Below are 25,372 nucleotides of genomic sequence, written 5' to 3'. Positions count from 1 at the left end.
TTTGCCCCTGTTTGGCTTATCTGATGACACTTCAATCATGAGTTTTTACGTCCGGATTAAGGACATTTATTAACCTAGCAGACAAATGCCTTAAGGTAATGGACCATTACATTTGCTTTATGGGTAAATAAATATGTATACTGGTAATAGACAATGGTGTCACCCAACAGCTTTAAGGGAAACATATACCAGAGTAATTTATACTATACTGCATAGTATTATACAAGCACATGCTATAATTCGTTGAAACAATTGGCGCTATACACATTGCATATCCGTATTTAATCATCAATGCATTATATTTTTAATGTCTCTAAAATTTGGAAAAAGTGTTTTTTTTCTCTTAAATTTTTTGACACTTTCATTGTTTCACTATTTTTCTGATCTAAATTTGTTTACACAATTTTTTTTCAATTATTTTCAGGCAGTCCAAAAGTTATTATGGTAAATTTGAAAAATAAAGTAGAGCTATCACTGTCATATTAAGAACCTCTAATACTTAGAACCCTAGGACTCACACTCTGTCAGCACAGTAACATATTATCCTGGAAAATATTATTATATGGGCTGTGCTCTGTGAAAAAGGCGTTTAATGCATGTGCATAAAGTGTTGTCCCAGATTAGCCTGTGCAGTCCGCAGAGGCTAATCAGGGACAACACTTTTCCTTTAAACTGGATTTTTGCTAAGAAGAGTTTTTTTAACGAAAAATATCATAAATGCGGAAAGTGTTGTCCCTGATTAGCCTGTGCGGACTGCATAGGCTAATCTGGGACGACACTTAATGCACATGCATTAAACACCCTTTTCACAGAGCACAGCCCATATATAATTGTACGAAACTATTGAAATATGGTCAAGGCTTATTGACAGGGCTAGACATTAACGGTAGTTCACTATATTGTTTGGGAAATTCATATAGGTCCCAACAAGTAAAAAAAGATTCTGACTAGAAAAGAGAAATTCATGCACTTCTTTGGCCCTTATATAATAGCAAGAAGTGGATTAAAAAGATTATGCTGAGCCCTGATTGATAGTGTATTCTGGCTTCCCAGTGACTATATGAGATACACTCTATGAAAACCCCGATTAATATGCATAAAGTGACGTCCCACATAAGCCTGTGAAGTCCACACAGGCTAATCAGGGACAACACTTTTTGCTTCAATGGAATTTTTTGTTTAACGTTAGTCCCTTGTGAATGAAAAATGTTCCCAGACAAAGGCCCATTAAGTTTAAAAATAAATGCACTTACTTTGAGCACAGCAGCTGCATATTCCTGTGTAACACTCCTCATATCCTCTGTGTTCACAGACAGAATCTGGTCGCCCTGCATCAGTCTCCCATCGGACTCCGCCGCGCCGCCTTTCACAATATCTGATATGTAAACACCAACGTCATTTCGCTTTCCTACAATACTCAGTCCAAGACCCTTGCCTGGCTTTTTCACGAGTTCCACTGTGAAGATATCGTAGATATCTTCTTCTTTCACGTGCGCGTCGTCACGGAACACGAGCATGTTAACTGTTGGTGGGGTCTGGCGTAACACTTGAATTGCATAGTCGTGTGTAGCCTCACGGAGATTTTCAACATTCACCTGAACAAAACATCAAATAAAAAAAATGAGCTGTGCTCTGTGAAAAGGGGGTTTAATGCATCTACGGCCAAAATCTAACCTTTACCAGAGAGTAAGCAGTTTGACACATTTGTAATCTCTTAGAAACATTAACTGAATAAAAACCTAAATAGATTCAAGTATTAAGGCTATATTTACAAACCTAAGATACTGATAAGCAGCAAAAAGGATAAAACCTGAACAGACTGCGAGTAACTCGAAGGCTGTTTTGGTTTTATGCTGGTTGCATATAGACATTTTTACTCTGCTTCTGAGCTTGAAAGGGTAATATTAGAATTATATACAGTTTTTTTTTAAGATTAAGTGCTCAAATATAATTTTAAATATAAACTGCAGCATCTATTTAATGAACAATAAAACTTTATTAACAGTTTGTGCTCAGTTGAACTTAAATTTAGCAATACATGAATAACCTTAATTACAAAAAGTCCATTTTTGAAATAATTGTTGCTCTGTGGAAAAAAGAACTTTAATGCCTGTGCCTTTAGTGTCTTCCCGGATTAGCCTGTGCAGTCAGCGCAGGCTATACTACAGGGACTACACTTTCTACTTTTATGATATTTTTCTATTAAAGGAAGTCTCCTCCCAGCTGACACCCAGTTTAAATGGAAAGTGTTGACCCTAATAAGCGTTCGCATACTTGAATTAAACCCTGTTTTCCCAGCAAGAGGCTAAACTATTTAAATACAAACAAGAAATATCTTTAAAAAAGATATACGGCGTAAATAGTTTAATGAATGAGATCAAGGATAGCGAATGTCTTTTTCTGTGCAGTTCTTAGCTGCATCACCCGCAGAACGGGATGTTACGGAGAGTTTTCGCGGCTTATTTTACATTATAACATATTGCTGGTCATAAACCTATAGATACAAAACAAAAAAACAAAAGAAGAATGGAAGTGAAATTTAAACATATGAGTCAACTGGCCACACGAGAAGTATCCGTATTTATAGGCGCGTTCTTCGAACAAACCTGTTTTAGTGGTTTGTCGGGCATTGCTATTTGATTCGATTATTAACAGTATCGAGAATCATCGTGCTCATGCTTAAAGTGATATTATGGGCATTTTGCACTGTTGAATTGAGCTGAAAAGAATTAACAGGTCAAAATAGTTAAAATGTGGTTACTGATCAATTATCTGCAACTCACCTTGCTACCAGTTGTTTATAAAAAAATATTTTATATTCGATATTCTTACGTGACCCATCCAGTCCTGTAAGCCGAAATGATCCGTAAAACAATGTGTCTTTGTGTCGTATGAACAAATCTGCACTAAAACTAAATTTAGGTTCAACTCGTAAACGCATGATCAGTTGTCAAACGAAAGTACGGTTGATATTCAAATGCATTATTTTTCTCTTTCTGGTATATTGTTTTAGTATGTTGATGCTGCATTAATTACCGTAAATTTGCGGCCATAAGTCGACCTAAAAACGCTCCCAAAATTGACTTTAAAAGTCAACTCGACTTATGGATGAGGTAATAAATAAAAATAAAAATAAAAACATATTTCTGTGCCGTTTTTTTTTAAAGTAATAAATCTCCGAAGCGGAGGAATGATGACTATTTACGGTAAGGGCGACTCGTCTTTTACTTAAATGTCCGCTGATAACAAAATACTGCATGTTTACATTGGTTTTTAATTCATTAATCTTCGTAATAAGTCCAAATAAAAACATGTAAAAATAACTTCGAAAATATTAAACATTTGTGACGTACGGTAATGTGGCGAAATTTATACATAGCAATTTGTCTATTGATATATCGTCCGTTGTCTGCTAAGAACAATAGAAAATCGACTGCTGACACTTGTACCCATTTAAAGTTAATCCGTGTAAATACAAACTGTCAACAGATGCAGGTATCTTTATGCCACCAATTATCGCTTCTCGGCCTTTTGACTAAGATAAAAGTGGAAAGTGTAGTGTTGGCATCCTTTTGATCATTTGTCTTTATTGCGGCACGCCTAAAATAGTTATCCGTTAATGATATGCAAAACGGTTCTGCTACAAACTACTTCGGACCAATCAAAAATAATTACTCTATCGTTGGATACGCCTTTAACCAATCGCTATTGTTCAACTTCACATGGTATTTTTTTTGATTGGATGAAGGTGTGGTTTCGTTGATTTATTCACAACTGTCCCACAATTTATGCATAATCGTTTTCGTAAATAAATAGATCTTATCTTAGTGAAGATTTCATTCATTGTTTGATTATAATAATATTACGCACTCACCCTGGATTATTTAAAAGTGTAATTGGACATATTAAATACACAATTACTTTCAATTAGCTGCTTAGTATTATTAGATAAGACGTTTTTCCAGAATGCAGAAAATATTCCTCGGGTATCTCGTGATTTACGAATATGTATATAACAGTCGAATAGCGAGCGATGCGAGTGTTGGTAAATTCACGTGTTTCATGCATAATGGCGAAAGCGTTTTTGAGAGCAAGTTACAATTATTTTGACCATATAATGAATTTCTGCGTTCAAGATTTTAACGAATTTTCACATCAATAGCACTAACATTTGAATACAAAAATATCTGCTCATAATATAAACGCTGAAAGTTATTACGTTAAATGGGAAACTAATTTTGATTTGTGAAATATATATTAAGTTCGAAATAATCAATGATATGTTATTATGATTTTGAACAATAAAATATATTTTTCGTGATAATAAATAATTGAAACGTTGAATGTTTCGTTTTAAATATATTCTTATTATTAATATCCCAAAAAATGTCAACTGCCAGTGCAAAAGCCCTCAGAACCATGACTAAAACATCACTAAAACATGTCTGAGATATTGAGGAAATTTACCCCCGACTTATGGCAGAGTCAAGGCAGAAAACCAAGTTTTTCTAGCCACATTATACCCCTCGACTTATGGCCGAGGTAGACTTATGGCCGCGAATGTACGGTAATATAAGTGTATATGAAGTAGAAACATAAAAAATAATCAACGGTTGCGATAGACACCTATAAACTGTTACATGCTCATAATATCACTTTAGTACATTAGGCAATATGGTGGAATAATTATTGTTAAATTTATCAAAAATAATATTTATCATTGTATTGTTGAAAACACATTAAGAATCTATTATTGACATACCATAATTATATTGCTGAATATCTTCATTTAACATATTTCTGGTCTAAAGAAAATTCCAGGTCACCTAGTTCACGGATAGCGTCTTTTATATAACGATTATTTTACTGGCTGCGAACTCCGGTGATGACCTGTATATAAACTCTGAATGTCCGCGAATTGACCCGAAACCTCGCGGGTTGAAATGCAATGCTTTAAAGTGAGGCCTCGCTTCCACTGCTCTTTATACTTTTACATGTTAACATGTTGACAGGAATATGGAAGTAAGTACTAAATATGAGAACATAGCCTTTTAAGTATAAACGCTTTTGCGCTGGTAATACTCTGAAAATAAAAGGTGTACGCACAAACTGTATTGATGTCGAGAATTGAGTGTAAAACTGTTCTATCTATTAAGCCTTTTCATTAGAGATAAAATTGTTTCATACAGTAAAACAGTGTTACAAAGACGCGGATATGTTTCCAATGTTCTGGTGGTATACTCAAATCAGCCAATGGAATAAATGAAGTGTATTCATTCGTACCTAGCCGCGGGAAATTTTATTTGAATTTTATTGGACACTTACAAAGGTCAGGTAAGGTGAAAAGCTGGCTTAATACAGCTTACGCCGAAAAAATCACCTCAAGTATTTGATCTCCTGCCCACAATCTTCCGTCCCTAGCTGCAGCCCCCTCCTCATAAACCTCATGAATGATAATGGCCCCTAAAAGTGTGTCAGAGCCCCCAACGATGCTCAGGCCTAGCCCTGTCCCACCCTTCTCTATGGTGATGAATGTTTCCTGTCCAGGAATTATGGGACAGGTGAGTGGGTCATGTGACTCCTGTTCTGACGTCTGAATGGCTGTGCTGGGATCAGTAGAGGATTCACCTGTAAATAAAGATATTTATATGAGCCTTGTTCTGGAAAAAGGGGCTTAATGCATGTTCGGAAAGTGTCATCCCAGATGAGCCTGTTCGGTCCAAAAAGGTTGATCTGGGACAACATTTTCTGCTTAAACTGGCTTTTCATTTAGAAGAAACTGCCCTAAAAAAAATATGTAAAAGCAGAAAGTGCAATCCCTGATTAGCTCATGTGGATTGCACAGGCTAACCTGGGACAACAGTTTATGCACATGCGTTAAGCCCTGTTTTCCCAGAGAGATGCTCATAAATAAATCATATTATTAAAATTGCAAATGTATTCAAACTTTGCATTTCCATAATAAGAATACTGCAGACCCAAAGTATAAAACGCCATGTGACATGTAGCCAATTCAACCTTGTATATAGCTCTACCAAAACACCCCACTCGATTATTCTTCGGCTTTGAAAGTATAATGGATATTATCAGTTGTTTGATATAACGACCATAAAGACATAGTTAAAGTTGAAAGCTACCTATGCTCAATACTACAGCACAATACTTCCATCCAAACTCAAGTTATTGAGAAAAAACCTGTTTTATATTATAAACAAGAGATGTGTTTGGCAGAAACACAATGCCCCCTACTGCGCCGCTTTGAAGCCATATATTTGACTTCAATATCTGTATTAAAAAGAGGTATGGAGTTGTTGTCGCAAAAGCGAAACCTGAATTTTCTCATTACAAAAGGGCCTGCTATATTGCAGGTCATAGCAATAGGCCTAAGTGAGTGACATATGATGATCTCATAGACATGTATGAGGTCTCAATTGAATGCCATATAGTAGAAAAAGTGATATGGAAATGTTGCACACTTGAAACCTTAATCACAGCATTATTTGGGCGGCAACATTTGGGTGAGAAAGATATCTCGCCCTATCAGTGAATAGTTCAGCTAAAAACACTGTTGACAAAATACAAATGTTTTGTCAGATAAAAGAATGCCTATAAATTAGCAGATTGTCCATCTCGGTGAATTTCTTACTCAGGAACATAAATTCAACAAAATGTTCCACATTTTCAGTATACATGATTTTTTTTATAGGTTACATTATTATTAACGTTATTAAAAGAATGATGAAAAGATGTTTCACGAGATGTGCATAATTAAAAGAATGATGAAAAAGATGTTTCACGAGATGTGCATAAGTCAATCATCAAGAGTACAATAATTGTAATTACTCTATGTTTTCGGACACTTAAATTTATTTATTTTTTTCGTGTCCGAAAATTTAGATTCGAAAAATATTAACAAAATACAGATGTCCGAAAACTTAGAGTCAGAAATGGAAGTGTCCGAAAATAGCGTCAATTGTATCAACGACTACCAGTAATATCACGCGCTTGTAAAATTCCATGACGTATACAACTGTAGTATAAATTACAGTTATACATGTTTGCACTGCATTTTAAATAATTGTAAATGCTTAATTTATTTGACAGAAAGCTACTTCAAGGTTGTACTTTGACCGAGCTCAAAAATTAGCATGTGATGTACCGATACACGCTTGTATGAACCTGTAATTAACGCAATAAAAAAGCAAACTATGAATTCTTTGTTTGTTCATTTCAGATAGTTGTTGTGTAACACCTTCCATTGTTCGTAAAACTTGTAATAGGGTGCATCATAATTTGAAACATTTAGTATAGGTCACAGTTATTATACTGAGAAGGGGTAGAACCATTGCGGTAGATAATTGAACTGTTAATTGGCCCTACCCCTGGTAATTGTCATAACGCTTATGATATCGGGCGAAACCATTGTTTAATACCAGTTTACAAGGTTATTTACTCAATAACGCAAATGTAATGGTCCATTGCCCTCAGGCATGCACCCGCAATGTTTTATGATGTTAATCTGGTTGTAAAACCCCATGATCGAAGTGTCATTAGATATCGAAAAAAGGTTCGAAATTTGGTAAAATAGCGCTGTAAAATATACTGTCCGAAAACTAAGAGACATAAAAAACGGACGAAAATTCGTGTGTCCGAAAATAAAGAGTCACAAAAAATAAAAATAAAAATTTAAAAAGGGGGTGTCCGAAAACTTAGAGTGTCCGAAAACATAGAGTAATTACGGTAGATATGTAAAGCAGAACCATTGATCTTGTACACTTATATCATACAAACAATAAATATTTTACAAGTAACATATATTTCACATATTTATGACATTCTAATACCAAGGGAAGTCAATCTTTAACTCTTACCTGGAGGATTAGACAGAGTGATTGGCCCATGGACATTGTTTTGAGCAAGCTGGGTCAGATCATTATTGCATTTTCGCAACTTTAATCTCACTGTGCCTTGAAGTTTGCGTAGAATTTTGATAGCCTGAAATATCACATTTACATCAAGTGCCTAAATATCACAGTTACATTACGTGTCTGAAATATCACAGTCACATTAAGTGTCTTAAATATCACATTTGCACTAAGTATTCATGATTTCTTATATAATAATTATTAAATTGGATTGAACTACATTAATAATGTCTACATTCAATGCATACAAAAATTACATCAAATAAAAGTCACCTCAATGTTAAAGATATAAGTTGTTTTTTGTTTTTTTATTCTGTTGACAGAAAACATAGGATTTTTTACACTGTATTGATTGGACAATTTCATGTAAGCCAATGTTTTCTTCGCGAGCTAACCACAAATTCCATTAACCTATCACATTTCTTGTGTGTGCATTATTCATTCATTTTCTTTGCATTGATTTATAATGGTAAAGAATCAAAAGGTCATTCTTATTTCACCAGATTACAAATCAAGTTGGCTCTACAAAGTCATCTTATTTTAGTATTTTCACTTGTGCATGTCTTTACGAAAGAGTTTTCTAAGAATCTCTTTGAATTTCGGCCCTGGTTAACCCTTTACCATTTAGATAGACACTTAGAGGCATTTGTAGTTCCTTTAAGAACCTGATAAAATAATAAAACCTTTCTTTTTAAAGCTTCATTTCCAACACTAAGGTACTGATGAGCAGCAAACATAATAAATCCTGAACAGATTGTGAGTAACTCAAAGGCCGTTCTGGTTTTTTTGCTGGTTGCTTATAACCATTTTAACTTTGCTTCTGATTAGAAAATGGTTAACAACTTCATGACCAAGCAGCCAATTAAAAATGGCTAAATGCACCCAGCATAAAACCAGATCAACTGGCAGGTTGTTCAGGTTTTATGCCGTTTGCAACACATCAGTATCTTACTGTTTTAAATGAGGCCTTTAAACTTGAATAAACTTGAAAGGTAATTAACTAAATTAGATTTTCTGAGGGACTGTAATAGTTTAAATGTTAAAGAATATCTTTTAAAGGAATCTTTATTATTAACTGCCGTGCATAAAGTGTCGACCCAGATCAGTCCCCAGGTACAACACCTTTCTCTGAAACTAGGATTAACTAGGATTAACTCCATCTCCCCCTATCTTACCATAATGGACAACTTCTCCCCTTATACCTTATCATAATGGACATCTCCTCCCTCTACCTTATCATAATGGAAAACTTCTCCCCTATCTTATCAAAATGGACAACTTCTCCCCCTACCTAATCATAATGGACAACTTCTCCCCTTATACCTTATCATAATGGACAACTTATCTCCCTACCTTATCATAATGGACAACATCTCTCCCTGCCTTATCATAATGGACAACTTCTCCCCCTACCATACCATAATGGACAACTTCTCCCCCTACCATACCATAATGGACAACTTCTCCCCCTACCTTATCATAATGGACAACTTCTCCCCCTACTTTATCATAATGGACACCTTCTCCCCCTACCTTATCATAATGGACAACTTCTCTCCCTACCTTATCATAATGGACAACTTCTCTCCCTGCCTTATCATAATGGACAACTTCTCACCCTACCATACCATAATGGACAACTTCTCTCCCTACCTTATCATAATGGACTACTTCTCTCCCTACCTTATCATAATGGACAACTTCTCTCCCTACCTTATCATAATGGACTACTTCTACTACCTTATATTAATGGACAACTTCTATCCCTACCTTATCATAATGGACAACTTCTCCCCTTAACCGTATCATAATGGACATCTTCTCCCCCTATCTTATCATAATGGACACCTTCTCCCCCTACCTTATCATAATGGACAACTTCTCCCCCTACCGTACCATAATGGACAACTTCTCTCCCTACCTTATCATAATGGACTACTTCTCCTACCTTATCATAATGGACAACTTCTCCCCTTACCTTATCATAATGGACAACTTCTCTCCCTACTTTATCATAATGGACAACTTCTTCCCCTGCCTTATCATAATGGACATCGCCCCCTACCTTATCATAATGGACAACTTCTCCTCCTGCCTTATCATAATGGACAACTTCTCCCACTACCTTATCAGAATGGACAACTTCTCCCCCTACCTTATCATAATGGACAACTTCTCCCCCTACCTTATCATAATGGACAGCATGTCCCCCTACCTTATCATAATGGACAACTTCTCCCCCTACCTTATCATAATGGACAACTTCTCCCCCTACCTTATCATAATGGACAACTTCTCCCCTTACCTTATCATAATGGACAGCATGTCCACCTACCTTATCATAATGGACAACTTCTCCCCCTACCTTATCATAATGGACAACTTCTCCCCCTACCTTATCATAATGGACACATTCTCTCCCATTCTTTATCATAATGGACAACTTCTTCCCCTGCCTTATCATAATGGACATCTTCTCCCCCTACCTTATCATAATGGACAACTTCTCCCCCTACCTTATCATAATGGACAACTTCTCCCCATACCTTATCATAATGGACAACTTCTCCCCCTACCTTATCATAATGGACAACTTCTCCCCCTACCTTATCATAATGGACAGCATGTCCCCCTACCTTATCATAATGGACAACTTCTCCCCCTTCCTTATCATAATGGACACCTTCTCCCCCTTCCTTATCAAAAAGGACAACTTCTCCCCTTACCTTATCATAATGGACAACTTCTCATCCTACTTTATCATAATGGACAACTTCTTCCCCTACCTTATCATAATGGACAACTTCTACCCCTACCTTATCATAATGGACAGCTTCTCCCCCTACCTTATCATAATGGATATCTTCTCCCCCTACCTTATCATAATGGACAACTTCTCCCCCTACCTTATCATAATGGACACCTTCTCCCCCACCTTATCATAATGGACAACTTCTCCCCCTACCTTATCATAATAGACATCTCCCCCTACCTTATCATAATGGACAACTTCTCCCCCTACCTTATCATAATGGACAGCATGTCCCCCTACCTTATCATAATGGACAACTTCTTCCCCTACCTTATCATAATGGACGTCCTGCAGGTTTTTATCCTGAACCTCAAGTAGCTGATCCCCGACCGAGAGGCGCCCGTCCCTCTCGGCCACGCCCCCATATGTGATGTTGCGCACATAGATCCCGGGCCGGCCCTCTGGACTCTCCTCAACAATTGCAAACCCCAGGCCACTTGGTCCCTGGAAATAAGATATAGACAAAATGTAAAAACTCAATTGAAAAACATTACATCTGGTTTTATTGAATTTTCCGGAAGTCTCTCCATAGCAAAAAATCCTGTTTTAGCTGAATGTGTTATCTCTGATTAGTCTGTGCAGACATTTGAATATAATATTTTCACTCAAAATGTACGGGAGAGAGCACAAAGTAACTTTTAAAGCTTTATACTTCATTCCAGAGCTGAGAGAAGACTTTGAAATGTCATTGTCTGGTTTAAACACTTTACCTTTCAGATACTCACTGAGGAGCTTAAATCTGAACAGACTGCATATAGCCATTTAACTTTGCTTCTGAGCAGGAGGGGGGGGGGGGGGGGGGGGGGCGAGGTTAAATAAGCAGTTCCACTTCACTTTGATTGAACATCTGGTATTGCAAAAAAGGGACTTTGAGATTTGGGTGAATTGGGTGTATAAAGGAAAGGGAACTTTGAGATTTGGGTGAAGTGGGTGTATAAAAAAGGGAACTTTGAGATTTGGTTAAAGTGGGTGTATAAAAAAAAGGGAACTTTGAGATTGTATAAAGAAAAGGGAACTCCGAGATTTGGGTGAAGAGGGTGTATAAAGAAAAGGGAACTTTGAAATTTGGGTGAAGTGGGTGCATAACAAGGGAACTTTGTGATTTGGGTGAAGTGGGTGTATAACAAGGGAACTTTGAGATTGTATAAAGAAAAGGGAACTTTGAGATTGTATAAAGAAAAGGGAACTTTGAGATTTGGGTGAAGTGGGTGTATAACAAGGGAACTTTGTGATTTGGTTAAAGTGGGTGTATAAAGAAAAGGGAACTTTGAGATTTGGTTAAAGTGGGTGTATAAAGAAAAGCAAACTTTGAGATTTGGTTAAAGTGGGTGTATAAAGAAAATATCTCTCACATAAAATCTGTACCATGCTTCATTCACCCAGTTTGGTCTGAATCTACCCTATCTGCTATAAAGTCAAGCCAGCAATTTTGCCACATTATTGTAAAAGGTGCCTCCAGACCAGACTTTGCAAATGAGCAGGATTTGCTGCCACCCTAGCACCATAATAAATAAGATCCATTTTTGCTCATAACTGCAAATTGAGACCCAACCAAAGTGATTTTCTTCATAGCTTAATAGTAAAGGTTTTATGGTTAACCCTTTAAATTAATTAATTTATTTATTAATTAACTTTGAGACCTTTCTTCATGGATTCAGGTTTTAAAAGCTTCATTTCCAACCTTTAGAAACCGATGAGCAGCGAACATCATAAAACCTGAACAGACTGCAAGCCACTTGCAGGCTGTTCTGGTTTTGTTCTGGTTGCATAGAGCAATCTTCACTTGAACTATGAGCTGGCGAAAGGGTTAATTCTTCCAGTACTGGAACCGAATTTTGAAGGCCTTTGCAAACAGTTTGGATCCAGATGAGAGCCACAGAACGTGGCGTCTCATCAGGATCCAAACTGTTTGCTATTCTGATAGTATTCTTTGAAAAAAAATCAAAGAAAATGCTAATTTTAAAAATTCAGCAGACAACATTTTTGCAGACGACAAATTTCCCAGCATGCAAAGGGTTAATCAAGCGTGCAATAATATCTAGGGATTTAGCTAAAGCAGAATAGAAGGTGTGGGGAGGGGGCCTCCATTTTATTGCCTCTCCCCAGTTCAATAATGTGGCCCCCCAACAATTGTTCTGCCCAACCCTCTAATGTCCCTTTTTATGTTTTAAATGTTTTGGTAAATAAAGAAATACTTTAATAAGTTATGTATTTTAATGGCAATTATACAGTAACATGTAGCATTACTTGATATTAACATCAAATTATATTTGATAAAGAACATACTTTATGGATATATTCTGAATGGAATAATGAGTACTAGTTCTTAAGTGAAACAGCATTATTAAGTCACATAAAATGTACAAAATTAACCATCCAATGAAATTTAACAAAAGAGGTCACCCTTCCCATTTCAATACACTGCCTAAGAACATAAGAATCTTGCTTCTAACTTTACAGATAGTTCTAATATTTTCTCATGTTGGATAATTGGATGCCTTTATTAGACATGTTCCATCAACTGTAAAATTATGTCAAACCAAGCTTGAGGATGGTTTTCCAAATTTGTGTGTTATTAGCATAACAAAAATTTACTATTAATCATTCCAGAAAGGTTTTACTTTTCATACATTTAATAAAGATCGTTTTCCTCCGCAACAAGTAGGTAAGATAAGGTTTCATAAAATCTTTAATGACACTTATAAGTAAAGGCTATAAATAATGGAGGAAATTTACTCACTGAATCACGAAAACAGCGGCAGCTTTTTGCTAGATATTTAACTGCGTCAGATGCTACATCCACTCTAGAAAATTTTAAAATATTAACTCAGATCTAATAAGAACTGTGTCACGCACATGAACACCCTTCGGTCAAGTATGTTCAAAGGCAAATAACTTTGGAATGTTTGGATTGGGCATAAAAAAAGTATCTTTTACACCATCACTTCATGGTGCTATCATATTTGAATTTTCCATTTTTAACCCTTTCCCACACAGAAGCAAAGTGGAAATGGCTATGTGCAAACAGCATAAAACCAGAACAGCCTGGGAGTAACTCGCAGTCTGTTCAGATTTTATGCTGTTTGCTGATCATCAGTATCTAAAGGATGGATATGAAGCCTTTAAAACTTTGATCTAGTAAGAAAGGTATTTAATTATATTAACTTTATGAGGACTACAAATGCGTCAAAATACGTATCTATGTGGTAAAGTCAGTTAAACCATAACAGATTTTCAGTTACTCACAGTCTGTTCAGGTTTACTGCTTTGTGCTACTGACAGCAGCATAGGTGGTTAGCCTGTTGCTATGATAATAATTAGTAAAAACATCATTTTGAATGAAAAATAGTCTAATAATAAGGAACAATAAACTTATCTGAAAAAAAATCACTATCAAATATAATATATATATATATATATTAAGGTATTCAACTCAAAATGACGAGTAGGTCACGCCAGGTGTGTATCGTGTTATTTCTTAAAATTTGTACCAGCAATTGTGAAATATGGCAAGATATATACATTTCCAGAAAGGAAATTCATTTTTGGGTTTGATAAGACTGAGTTCATGGAAATCGCTGAACAATAGATGAAGTAATGGCTGTTCAAAGCGATATACTCTATTTTCCTTTCATTTTGCAATTTTTTCAGAGAAGTTGATTTTTCGTTATAGTTTGATTATTTTTCATATAAAATGATGTTTTTACTAATTATTATCTGATAGCCTCACGCTAAACACCTGTGCTCAGCAGTATGTAAGGGCTGGAAATGAAGCCTTTAAAACTAGTATAAAAGGTCTTATATGATATCAAATTTTCTAAGGAACTGCACACGTATATAAGTAGGTATCAGACTGGTAAAAGATGAAACGCTTAATATTCATGTAAAAATATAAAATCTGTTCAAACATGCCAGAAATGTTGAGAAAGTGTGAAAATCTCCAGTGGTGATACTGGCCAAGCCATTAGCAGATTTCTTTGTGGAAATTCTGCTTTCCTCATCATAACAGTCTGTAAGCCATTCATTATGACAGTCTTTGAGTGCTATTGATTGCTTAATAGTGTGCACTCCCCTCTATAGAGGCATCAATTTGCAATCCATTTCCAGTGAATCCTTGTCATAAAATTTTAATAACTATTTGCTTTAATATTGATGTATTTCATGTTAAACATAGTCTGACATGTAATTGGAATTCATAAACCATATCAAGATGATTTTATTGTTGGTTTGGTTATACTGAATAGTTCCAGAGATTTTGCTCTTTGGTTTTAATGTACATCTATTCTTTCTAAAATAGATATTGTTTCCAAAGAGAATATATTTATTTTTCACCTTAGGCATACACAAGCAATTGAGCGGCACTCAGGGAAAACTGGGCTTAACCCTTTACCACTTTGTTACCTATTTAACTCTTCTGCTGTTCTGGTTTTATGCTGTTTGCTCATAGCCATTTTCACTTTGCTTCTAGGTGGTAAAAGGTAAATGCATGTGCATAGTAAAGTGTCGTCGATGATAAACATTAAGTAGAGTTTCAACATTGACTTATTGTGACTCTGTCCATTTGATACATTTAAATGCACATCAGGAAAGTGATCTATCTAAGGAATAAACTGATAATTTCTCATAAGACACAACCATATCAGTCCATCTTTTACACCTAAAAGCATGCCCAGGAAAAATGTGATTCTGCTAAGTTTGAACACCATGGTAATTATAACTTTAAATCTATATAAAAAAAGCCACAATAATTATGACTAAATACAATTGAAACCCTGTGGTAATTATGACTTAAAAACTATTAAAAACCAAGTGGTATTATGACTAAAATACTTTTGAAACCAAGTGGTAATTATGACTTAAATGCTATTGAAACCAAATGTTAATTATGACTGAAATACTATTGAAACCCATAGGTAATTATGTCTTAAATACTATTGAAACCAATACGCATCTAGGAAAAAGGGTTAATCCCAGGAAATATGGAAGTAATTTATTGACAAACATATATCATTTTTAACAAAAGGACCAACTGACAGACTGAAAACAAGTGGAACACAACTCTTGCTTATCAAAACAACCAAACAGTACAAAATGTTTTCTAATCTTTTCTATTAACCTGTGCATGTGGAACAGTGTTTATTATAATACATCTATTCAGATGTTTTACTCAATCATCTTTTTTTTCACATTTACCTGAGAGTATAAAAGAAAGGTTTCCCTTAAAGATAAGTACATTTCAAGATGTAAATGGCTTTATAATACTATAATCTTTAAAAGATAAAAGGAACAGAAAAAGACGAAGGCGGTATGAAATTTTTTGGATCTTAATCATGCTGCTGTAGACAGGTGTTACATACAAACATCAAACAAGGCATAAAACGAGTAATCATGTGCAAGTATTTTATCTTTAGAATTTTGCTTCTCAATATAATGTACTATGCAACGTGACATGTGTTTATAAGGCAAAGATACCACCCATTCCCCTTAATTCCACTTTTTTCTGAAACCTCCACTTACTCAAAACATGCTATTTTTAAGGCTTAATTTGAGTTTTGAACTCTAATCGTGACCTTCACATTTGATGTTAAGGAGATGGGTGCCACACTAAAAAGCCACCTCCTTATGGAGGTCACTTGTTGCAAGTTATTTTTAAATTTGCATTTTATATCATAATAAGGTGGGTCAATTGACTCTCTGAACCTACATGATAAGCAAAATTTATACTATACGGATAACTGTATATATCACCAGAAGATATCTGCAGAAATATAAGTGAATTCTTTTTAAAAAGGCCATAAATAAACAGTAAGCAATAATTACTGTGTATGCAATCACAGCACTTCTAATGAAAATCCACAGGAAAATGACAAGTAAAGACCTAGTTTTTTGCAAAATACAAATATGCAAAATCAGGTGATGGCTATGATTCACTTATTCAACACAGGGTGAATTATGTTTGTACTGAAATAGTTTCATCCAATAAATGTCTTTACACGCATTGCTATAAAGAATTGAGTGTCTCTACAATGTCATAATAATGTGTACAACATTCACACATAATGCATATTTGACTTATTGTAACATCGATAACAAGACTATTGTCAAGCAATATAAGTCCCCTACCGGCTCCACCATTGTCAGAAATTTCAGATTTTTTAAATATATATATGTTGCCATAGCAACCAATTTTTTTATTTATGAACAAAATGAAATGACGTGCATAATGTCCATATTGCCATCTATCCATGTTTCAAGTTCCATGCAAAAATATGAATACTTTAAAAGTTATTGCAGGACCAGAAAACCACCATTTTCAGCAGTATTTCTATTCTATTTGTTGCCATAGCAACCAGAATTTTTGACGTCAGCACGAAATGAAATGACATGCATAATGTCCATATTGCCATCTATCCATGTTTCAAGTTACATGAAAAAATATTAAGAACTTTAAAAGTTATCGCAGGATCCAGAAAACCACCATTTTCAGCAGTATTTGTTGCTATAGCAACCAGAATTTTTTACGTCGGAAGGAAATGAAATGACATGCATAATGTCCATATTGCCATCTATCCATGTTTCAAGTTTCATGAAAAAATATTAAGAGCTTTAAAAGTTATCGCAGGATCCAGAAAAACCACCATTTTCAGCAGTATTTCTAGTCTATTTGTTGCCATAGCAACCAGAATTTTTGGCGTAGGAACGAAATGAAATGACCTGCATATTGTCCTTATTGCCATCAATCCATGTTCCAAGTTTCATGAAAAAATATTAAGAACTTTTAAAGTTATCGCACTATCCAGAAAAGTGTGACGGACGGACGGAGACAAAATCATAAGTCCGCTCTGGTGAAACCGGTAGGGGACTAATAAATATTCTTTATAAGAAGAAAACCATCGATCATCAGAAAGTACCCACGTATAAGATTGTGACATATTGCTGGTTTTTCAGCCCTGTCAATTTAACTGGAGTGTGAAAGCACCATATTTTGCTAATCCAATATTCGCATATAAATCAGGCATAATCATCACACGTCTGGGTCAATCGTTGACATCTGGGTGAGACCACCTAGAGGCAAATAGTCTCTATGGATTAAATCAATGAACAGGAACTACAAGGTATTTGTATGCCTAACAAACAAGGAATGTGTTTTTTTTATAGGAATGTTTTGATAATTACTTACTTACTGAATACTAGCCGAAATATTAGTTGACATCCCTCTTTATATTTTTTGAGATTATAAGCAATTGAACACCTTTATTGTCCCTTCAGCGCATTAATACTTATCAACCATCTATGCACAGAGGATCATTTAACTTTTTGACAGTCTATATAACCTGTTCAGGCAACACTTAACCTACCATACATTTTGTTAGGACAGGTCCTATGTCTTGGGAGCTGGGATGACCTGCATGGCACTTGTTTGTCATTTATTACATGTGACACACTAATATGTACCTTATCGTGACTGATCACCTGTGTCTGGCATAATTTGCATGTGACACACTAATATGTTCCTTATCCCGACTGATCACCTGTGTCTGGCATAACTTCACAATAAGGCAGCCACCTTATAGGGTGGTTTCTAATTATATTACATTTCAAGGCGATCCAAAAACTCATGCAAAAACCTTGTGCTTTCTTGTTCAGACCTATCAGTTGAATGACATCCTGAGTGTTGGGTACAGTGGCAGCCAGGCTAGCTGGTTTGTGTTGGGGGATGGGGTTTGGATTTGGGAAGGACCCCTCAAATATAACAAGAGGGCCAAGATGGCCTTAGTTCGCTCACCTGAGAGGAGTCGGTTGATTCAATCTTTACAAAATGTCAAACTTTACCTAGATATTGTCCAGACAAACATTCTGGTCAAGTTTCATCATTATTTCATCTGCGAGTCATGATCAATGTACCTATGAAGTTTCATGATCCTAGGCATAAGCATGCTTGAGTTATCATCCGGAAACCATTTTTCTAAGTTGAGTCACCGTGACCTTGACAGCCATTGTGTGAATATGTTTTTTGGCACTGTGACCTTGACCTTTTACCTAGTGACCTGATAATCAATAGGGGTCATCTGTGAGTCATGATCAATATACTCTAATGAAGTTTCATGAACCTAGGCATAAGCGTTCTTGAGTAATCATCCAGAAACCATTTTACTATTTCAGGTCACTGTGACCTTGACCTTTGACCTAGTGACCTTAAAATCAATAGGGGTCATCTTCGAGTCATGATCAATGTACCTATGAAGTTTCATGATCCTAGGCATAAGCGTTCTTGAATTATCAACTGGAAACCATTTTACTATTTCGGGTCGCCGTGACCTTGACCTTTGACCTAGTGACCTGAAAATCAATAGGATTCATCTACGAGTCATGATCAAATTACCTATGAAGTTTCATGGTCCTAGGCCTAAGCGTTCTTGAGTTATCATCCGAAAACCATTTTACTATTTTGGGTCATCCTGACCTTGACCTTTGACCTAGTGACCTAAAAATCGATAGGGGTCATCTACGAGTTATGATCAATGTACCTATGAAGTTTCATGATCCTAGGCTTAAGCGTTCTTGAGTAATCATCTGGAAACCATTTTACTGCTTTGGGTCACCGTGACCTTGACCTTTAACCTAGTGACCTGAAAATCAATAGAGGTCATCTGCGAGTCATGATCAATGTATCTATGAAGTTTCATGATCCTAAGCATAAGTGTTCTTGAGTTATCATCCGGAAACCATTTTACTATTTCGGGTCATCGTGACGTTGACCTAGTGACCTGAAAATCAATAGGGGTCATCTGTGAGTCATGATCAATGTACCTATAAAATTTCATGATCCTTGGCATAAGCACACTTGAGTTATCATCAGGAAACCATCTGGTGGACGGACGGACCGACATGAGCAAAACAATATACCCCCTCTTCTTCGAAAGGGGGGAGGGGGGGGGGATAATGAGAAAACTGCCCCGACCCAGCAGCCATGTTATTCAACTGACAGGAACCATTTTTGAACTCTCATATCTAGGAAACAAATGGTCTGAGCAAATTTTATGAAAATTGGGCCAAAAATGTGACTTCTACTGTGTTCACATGTTTTCACTATATACATATAGAGAAAAATGCCCTGCCCACTGGCGGCCATGTTTTTTCACCGATCCTGACCATTTTCAAACTCGTCCAAAATATCAATAAAACCAATGTTTTGACCAACTTTTATGATGATTGGGCAAAAATTGTGACTTCTAGAGTGTTTACAAGGTTTCTCTATAGCCAAATAAGAAAAACTTCCCCGCCCACTGGCGGCCATGTTTTTCAACGGATCAAAACCACTTTTGAACTCAACCAAGATAACATTAAGACAAACATTTTGACAAAGTAACATGAAGTTTGGGCATGATATGTGACTTCTACAGTGTTTACAAGGTTTGGCTTTTTTTTTTACCTAATGACCTAGTTTTTGACCCCGCACAACCCAGTTTCGAACTCGGCCGAGATTTCATTGGGACAAAACTTCTGACCAAGTTTCATGAAGATGGGACAAGAAATGTGGCCTCTATTGTTTACAAGCAAATGTTTACGGACGGACGGACATACGATGGACAAAGAACGGTCACAAAAGGTCACCTGAGCAATCAGGTGAGCTAAAAACTTTCTACGGCCAACCTATACAAGTGCCTAATTTGTTCAGACTGATCAAGTGTAACCTTTGTGGTATGTTTTTTTTCAAGTGTCACCTTGCCCTTTGAATGATTGAGAAAGGTTTCATTTAACCTTTTTTGGTGCCTACCTTGTTGAGACTGATCACTTGTATGACGTCCTGTGTCTGGGGTGTGTTGACGGCCAGTGGGGCAGGGGGTCTCTCCTCCGAGGGAGTGGGGCTCAAGGTCGCGGGGTCAGAGGAGGGGCTACTCAGCTGGTTGACCTCTCCTTTTTGATCCTGAAAATACACATGCAAAGCTTGTTGAATGGCTAGTTGAACAGTGCTATGGGAAAACAGGGCTTAATGCATTTGCGTTATGTATTGGCATAGATAAGCCTGTGCAGTCAGCATAGGCTGTTCAGAGACAACACTTTCAGATGTTTAACACATTTTCATTCAAATGAAGTCTCGTCTAAAAGAAGACCCAGTGTACAGGCTAATCTGGCACAACACTTTACGCACATGCATTGAGCCCCATTATCTCAGACTCCAGATTAATTACTTGAATTCTTGTATGTGTTTTATTAGTTAAATTATATGACAGCAGTTGAGTGGGTTGCAGCTCAACTTGTTATCTACATGATGCTGGGATTTCAATAAGACTTCAAATAACCAGGGATCATATTTTCCCACAACATCAATCGGTCTGGATTAAAAATGGGGGGGGGGGGGGAGTATTTGAAAAATTACATCCCAAATCCATGCCATGTCCAAATCGGGACATTCCATAAAAAATTATCGGGAAATTTTACCAAAAAGCAGGACACCTAAAACGATCAATCATTCCACCTTTACTTTATCCAGTATATTACTTACAAAAACTCTAATTTTCTACCCAATTTTGACGATACATGTGTTTCAGAATTTCGTGAACACAGCGTTCCCCATTCTCCGGAAGTAAACACACTTCATGAACTGAATTGTGGGGTTCCCCCGTATGCCTCGATTTGACATCCAATCAGTACAGGGATATACCCTTGTGACGCGATGTGAGCGCATCGAGCACTTTTCTTATTCAATCAATTGTCAATAAACTCTAAATTTAGATTGATGCAATATGTTATAAATTATTTTCTGACAATTATTCGAAAACGAAAGTTAATTTTGTGAAACATCAATTCGTATTGGTCAGCATCCAATTTGTTTGATGTACAAAATCGGTGTTCAGTGTTTTTTTTCATTCAAAATCGGGTCCGGTAACCGGACCCATTCCCAATGGAAAAAAGTATATATTTTTCACAAATGGGAGCTAAAAATTTCCCAATGGAAGGTTTAAAAAAAATAATCATGATCAATGTACTTATTAAGTTTCATGATCCCTAGGCCTAAGCATTCTTGAGTTATCATCCGGAAACCATTTTACTATTTAAAGCCACTGTGACCTTGACCTTTGACCAAGTGACCTGAACATCAATAGGGGTCATCTGCCAGTCATGATCAATGTACCTATGAAGTTTCATGATCCTAGGCCTAAGCATTCATGAGTTATCATCCGGAAACCATCTGGTGGACGGAATGACGGACAGACCGACCGACCGACATGTGCAAAACAATATACACCCTCTTCTTCGAAGGGGGGCATAAATAAGTATACTAGAAATCCCCAATTTTGGAAATAAATTGGTCCAATTTCGAAGGATGGGAGAGTCCACTAGGCATAAATGGGTAAATCAGAGGTATGGGGAAAATGGCCTAAAGAAAGGACCGAAACTTTATGTTACCAGGCCGAAGATTAAACCCACGATACTCATAAATGTAGTCCAGGGCTGAAGCCATCTTCCGTAGATGCAAGTTGCTTTCACTTAGAGTATAAGAAACATAGCCAAGTCACCGTGGCGTAGTGGATATGGTGTCCGCCAAACAACTAGGACGTCATAGGTTCCATCCATACTGTGGGAGCATTCTTTAGATCTCACCGAGAGACACCAAGGACTGGTTCTTGTCACAGGAAACGGACTCAAGAGCGTTTCAAATAAGCCTTAGGCCTTCAATACAATCGAGCTAAAATAATTAGGTTTAAACTAGTTCAAACTAGAAACAATTAACCACGACTGAGAGTAAAATGTATTGACCAGATGTAATATCACACATATGCTATGTAAAAAGCTGCTTCAACAAAACAGTGTGCCAGACTGATTTAGTAGCATGCCATCAATGCCTACATTATCTAACACTTATGGCACCAGAATGATAAATAGGACACACACTTCCATATGGGAATCAGATCAGCAAAGATTTAAATAAATAGATATAACTCACAAACATGAAAAACATATGGGCCATGCTCTGTGAAAAGGGGGTTTAATGCATGTGTATAAAGTATCATCCCTGATTAGCCTGTGCAGTTCGCACAGGCTAATCTGGGATGACACTTTCCGCTTTAATGATATTTTCCGTTTCAAGAAAGTTTCTTCTCAGCAAAAATCGAGTTTATGCAGAAAGTGTCTTCCCTTATTAGCCTGTGCAGACTGCATAGGCTAATCTGGGACGACACTTACAAACATGCATGAAACCCCCCTTTTCACAGAGAACGACCCATATCTAGTTTCTCTCGAGTGAATTAATACAAAAATAACACAGTGTCAGCTTGGGTAAGCATCTAGATTTCCCATGGCAATACTTTATTACAGAACCAATCAATTTACAGTACAGATATTACAGATTTTATAGCGCCATACAAAGTTATGTATTTATTAGACTATCACACTCGTTTAGGTACATATTAATCAAAGTCTGATAAATGGATATTAAACCTTGCTATCTTCATGGAAGAATCAGGGACTTCCTGCTACCCTTATTGAAAGTGTATTTAGTGGGCATTAAATGCGAGCGTATATTGGCACCATACTTAATGCAAATTAAATGCGCATTTAACCCATTTATGCCTAGGTGGACTCTCCCATCCATCTAAATTGGATCAATTTATCCAAAATTAGGGATGTTTAGTATATTTATTTCTATATTTAGAATATTTCTTACAGAAATTCCTTTAAGCGAACAGCGCAGACTCTGATGAGACGCCACATCATGCGGCGTCTCATCTGGGTCTATGCTGTTTGCCAAGGCCTTTTTTCTAGATGCTAGGCATAAATGGGTTAATACCTATTTCTCTGTACTTTTTTGAAGTTTTTACAAATAAATAAAAGAAAAGCTTCTAAGAATTAATACTTTAAACACACTTGAAATGTGTTTAAGCATACTGATTTATATGGTTAAGTGTATTTACGCATACTCATTATATGGTTAAGTGTATTTAAGCATACTGATATATATGGTTGAGTGTATTTTTCAAAAGGAGTGCGGGTGAGTGTCATTATGAAAGAAAGATGCAGATGATTTTTTTAAATATCAAAAATGAGTTTTTCTGCATTTTCAAATGCGCATTAATGCATATCAACCCCCAAAAAACAACAGTGCCTACACCCCTTCATTTATTGTGCATAAAATACACTTTTTCTAGAAGGGTTAGCAACAGCTTCCAGATGCCAAAGCCACATGACAGAAATTTCCTGCTGACAGTTGAATTCAAACACTCAATCATTTCATCGTCTACAAAATGCTATAATCTCACAAACATATCACTACAAACTGACGAAATAGTCTAAACAATCATTTACTGTTGTCCCTGCACTGACAGAATAGTCTAAACTATCATTCACTGTTGTCACTTTGCTGCAATGCAATGCATTTTGCAGGTTACATTCCACCAAATCATTTTGTATCCTCCGTGGAACACTCAACCTATTTTTTAAGAATTTATTTCATCTTCTGCTTCAAAAGCCGTTTAGCTATTGCACCCATGCCTTTTGGTAATTTCTTGTATCATATGTGTGTCTGCAACATTTTGATGCATTTCATAGGGGACAACGTTTTGGGTGTGTTTATTGAAGCATTGTGCTTTCTTAGAAATCTCACTGCTCTTTTCATAGGGTTTTTGCATTTGGGTGATTGGTATTTTCTTAGAAATTGTATGACATAACTTTTCAATAGCAATTTTAAAAAATTACACAATTTAATTGATCTCTCAATTAATACTAGGCTTGCACAATCTGATAGAAAAGAAAAGATAGATAAAATGCCTTTATAGTTTGGTGTGTCATAATTGGATCTACTGCAATCTGATTTAGTGTAAACTAACATACATTTTTTCATCCCAAAGTCAATAAAATTCAGATATCAAAGCAAATATATATACAAGAGTGTTATAGAAGTGAATAACTAGCACTATTGCGGACTATATAGATCTTTCACCAATTTATTTATTTTTAACCCTTTTTCCCCTTAGATACGTATTTTGACGCATTTGTAGTCACTGAGAAAGTTACATTTAATTAAAGACTTTTCTTACTCTATTCAAGTTTTAAAGGCTTCATCTCCAATTCTTAGATACTGATGAGCAGCAAACATTAAACCTGATCAGACTTGGAGTTACTTGCAGCCTGTTCTGGTTTTATGCTGGTTGCAAAAGCCATTTTCACTTTGTTTCTGTTGAGGAAAGGGTTAACATACTATTACGTAATTTTTAATAATTATGAAAAAATTAACGTATATGACTCTTAGTAAACTGATTTACGATTATATTGGATTTTTTTTTAACATACGCATAAAATGGTTTAAAAATCCAAAAGATTTTCTAAAAACAACCATAAGGCAGACCACTATATTTCTGTCTGTTGGTTAATATCTATTGTTCACTCACATGTTTGAGGACAGGCGAGGTCAACTTCTGAGGCTTCACAGCCATTCTCTCCAGATTGTCATCTCTCCTGAAAACAGAATGGGAAACATTGACCCCTTCCTGCTGAGAAGCAAAGTGAAAATGACTAAATGCAACAAGTATAAAACGAAACAGCCTGCGAGAAATTAAATTAATTTGTAGAGATAAGTACTTTCCAAAAGACATAATTGAAATAAGAAATACTTAAGTGCCCATAAATCACAGTA

The 25,372-nt window shown here is 36.2% G+C and overlaps 1 protein-coding gene across 1 annotated transcript in view; it reads right to left on the bottom strand.

The window, feature by feature from the left end:
- Positions 1-25,372, bottom strand: part of LOC127862413 (multiple PDZ domain protein-like) — a 248,781-nt gene that overhangs the window by 21,315 nt on the left and 202,094 nt on the right. The window contains exons 33-38 of the mRNA XM_052401512.1: positions 25,128-25,194; positions 20,516-20,665; positions 11,008-11,181; positions 7,872-7,995; positions 5,381-5,628; positions 1,254-1,595 (exon numbers count right to left, since the gene is read on the bottom strand). Coding sequence (XP_052257472.1) covers positions 1,254-1,595; positions 5,381-5,628; positions 7,872-7,995; positions 11,008-11,181; positions 20,516-20,665; positions 25,128-25,194 — 1,105 coding nt within the window. The remainder of the gene's footprint in view (positions 1-1,253; positions 1,596-5,380; positions 5,629-7,871; positions 7,996-11,007; positions 11,182-20,515; positions 20,666-25,127; positions 25,195-25,372) is intronic.

This window comes from Dreissena polymorpha, chromosome 16 (assembly GCF_020536995.1).
Source record: "Dreissena polymorpha isolate Duluth1 chromosome 16, UMN_Dpol_1.0, whole genome shotgun sequence".
Classification (NCBI taxonomy): domain Eukaryota; kingdom Metazoa; phylum Mollusca; class Bivalvia; order Myida; family Dreissenidae; genus Dreissena; species Dreissena polymorpha.
This window is presented reverse-complemented; position numbering and strand designations above follow the sequence as displayed.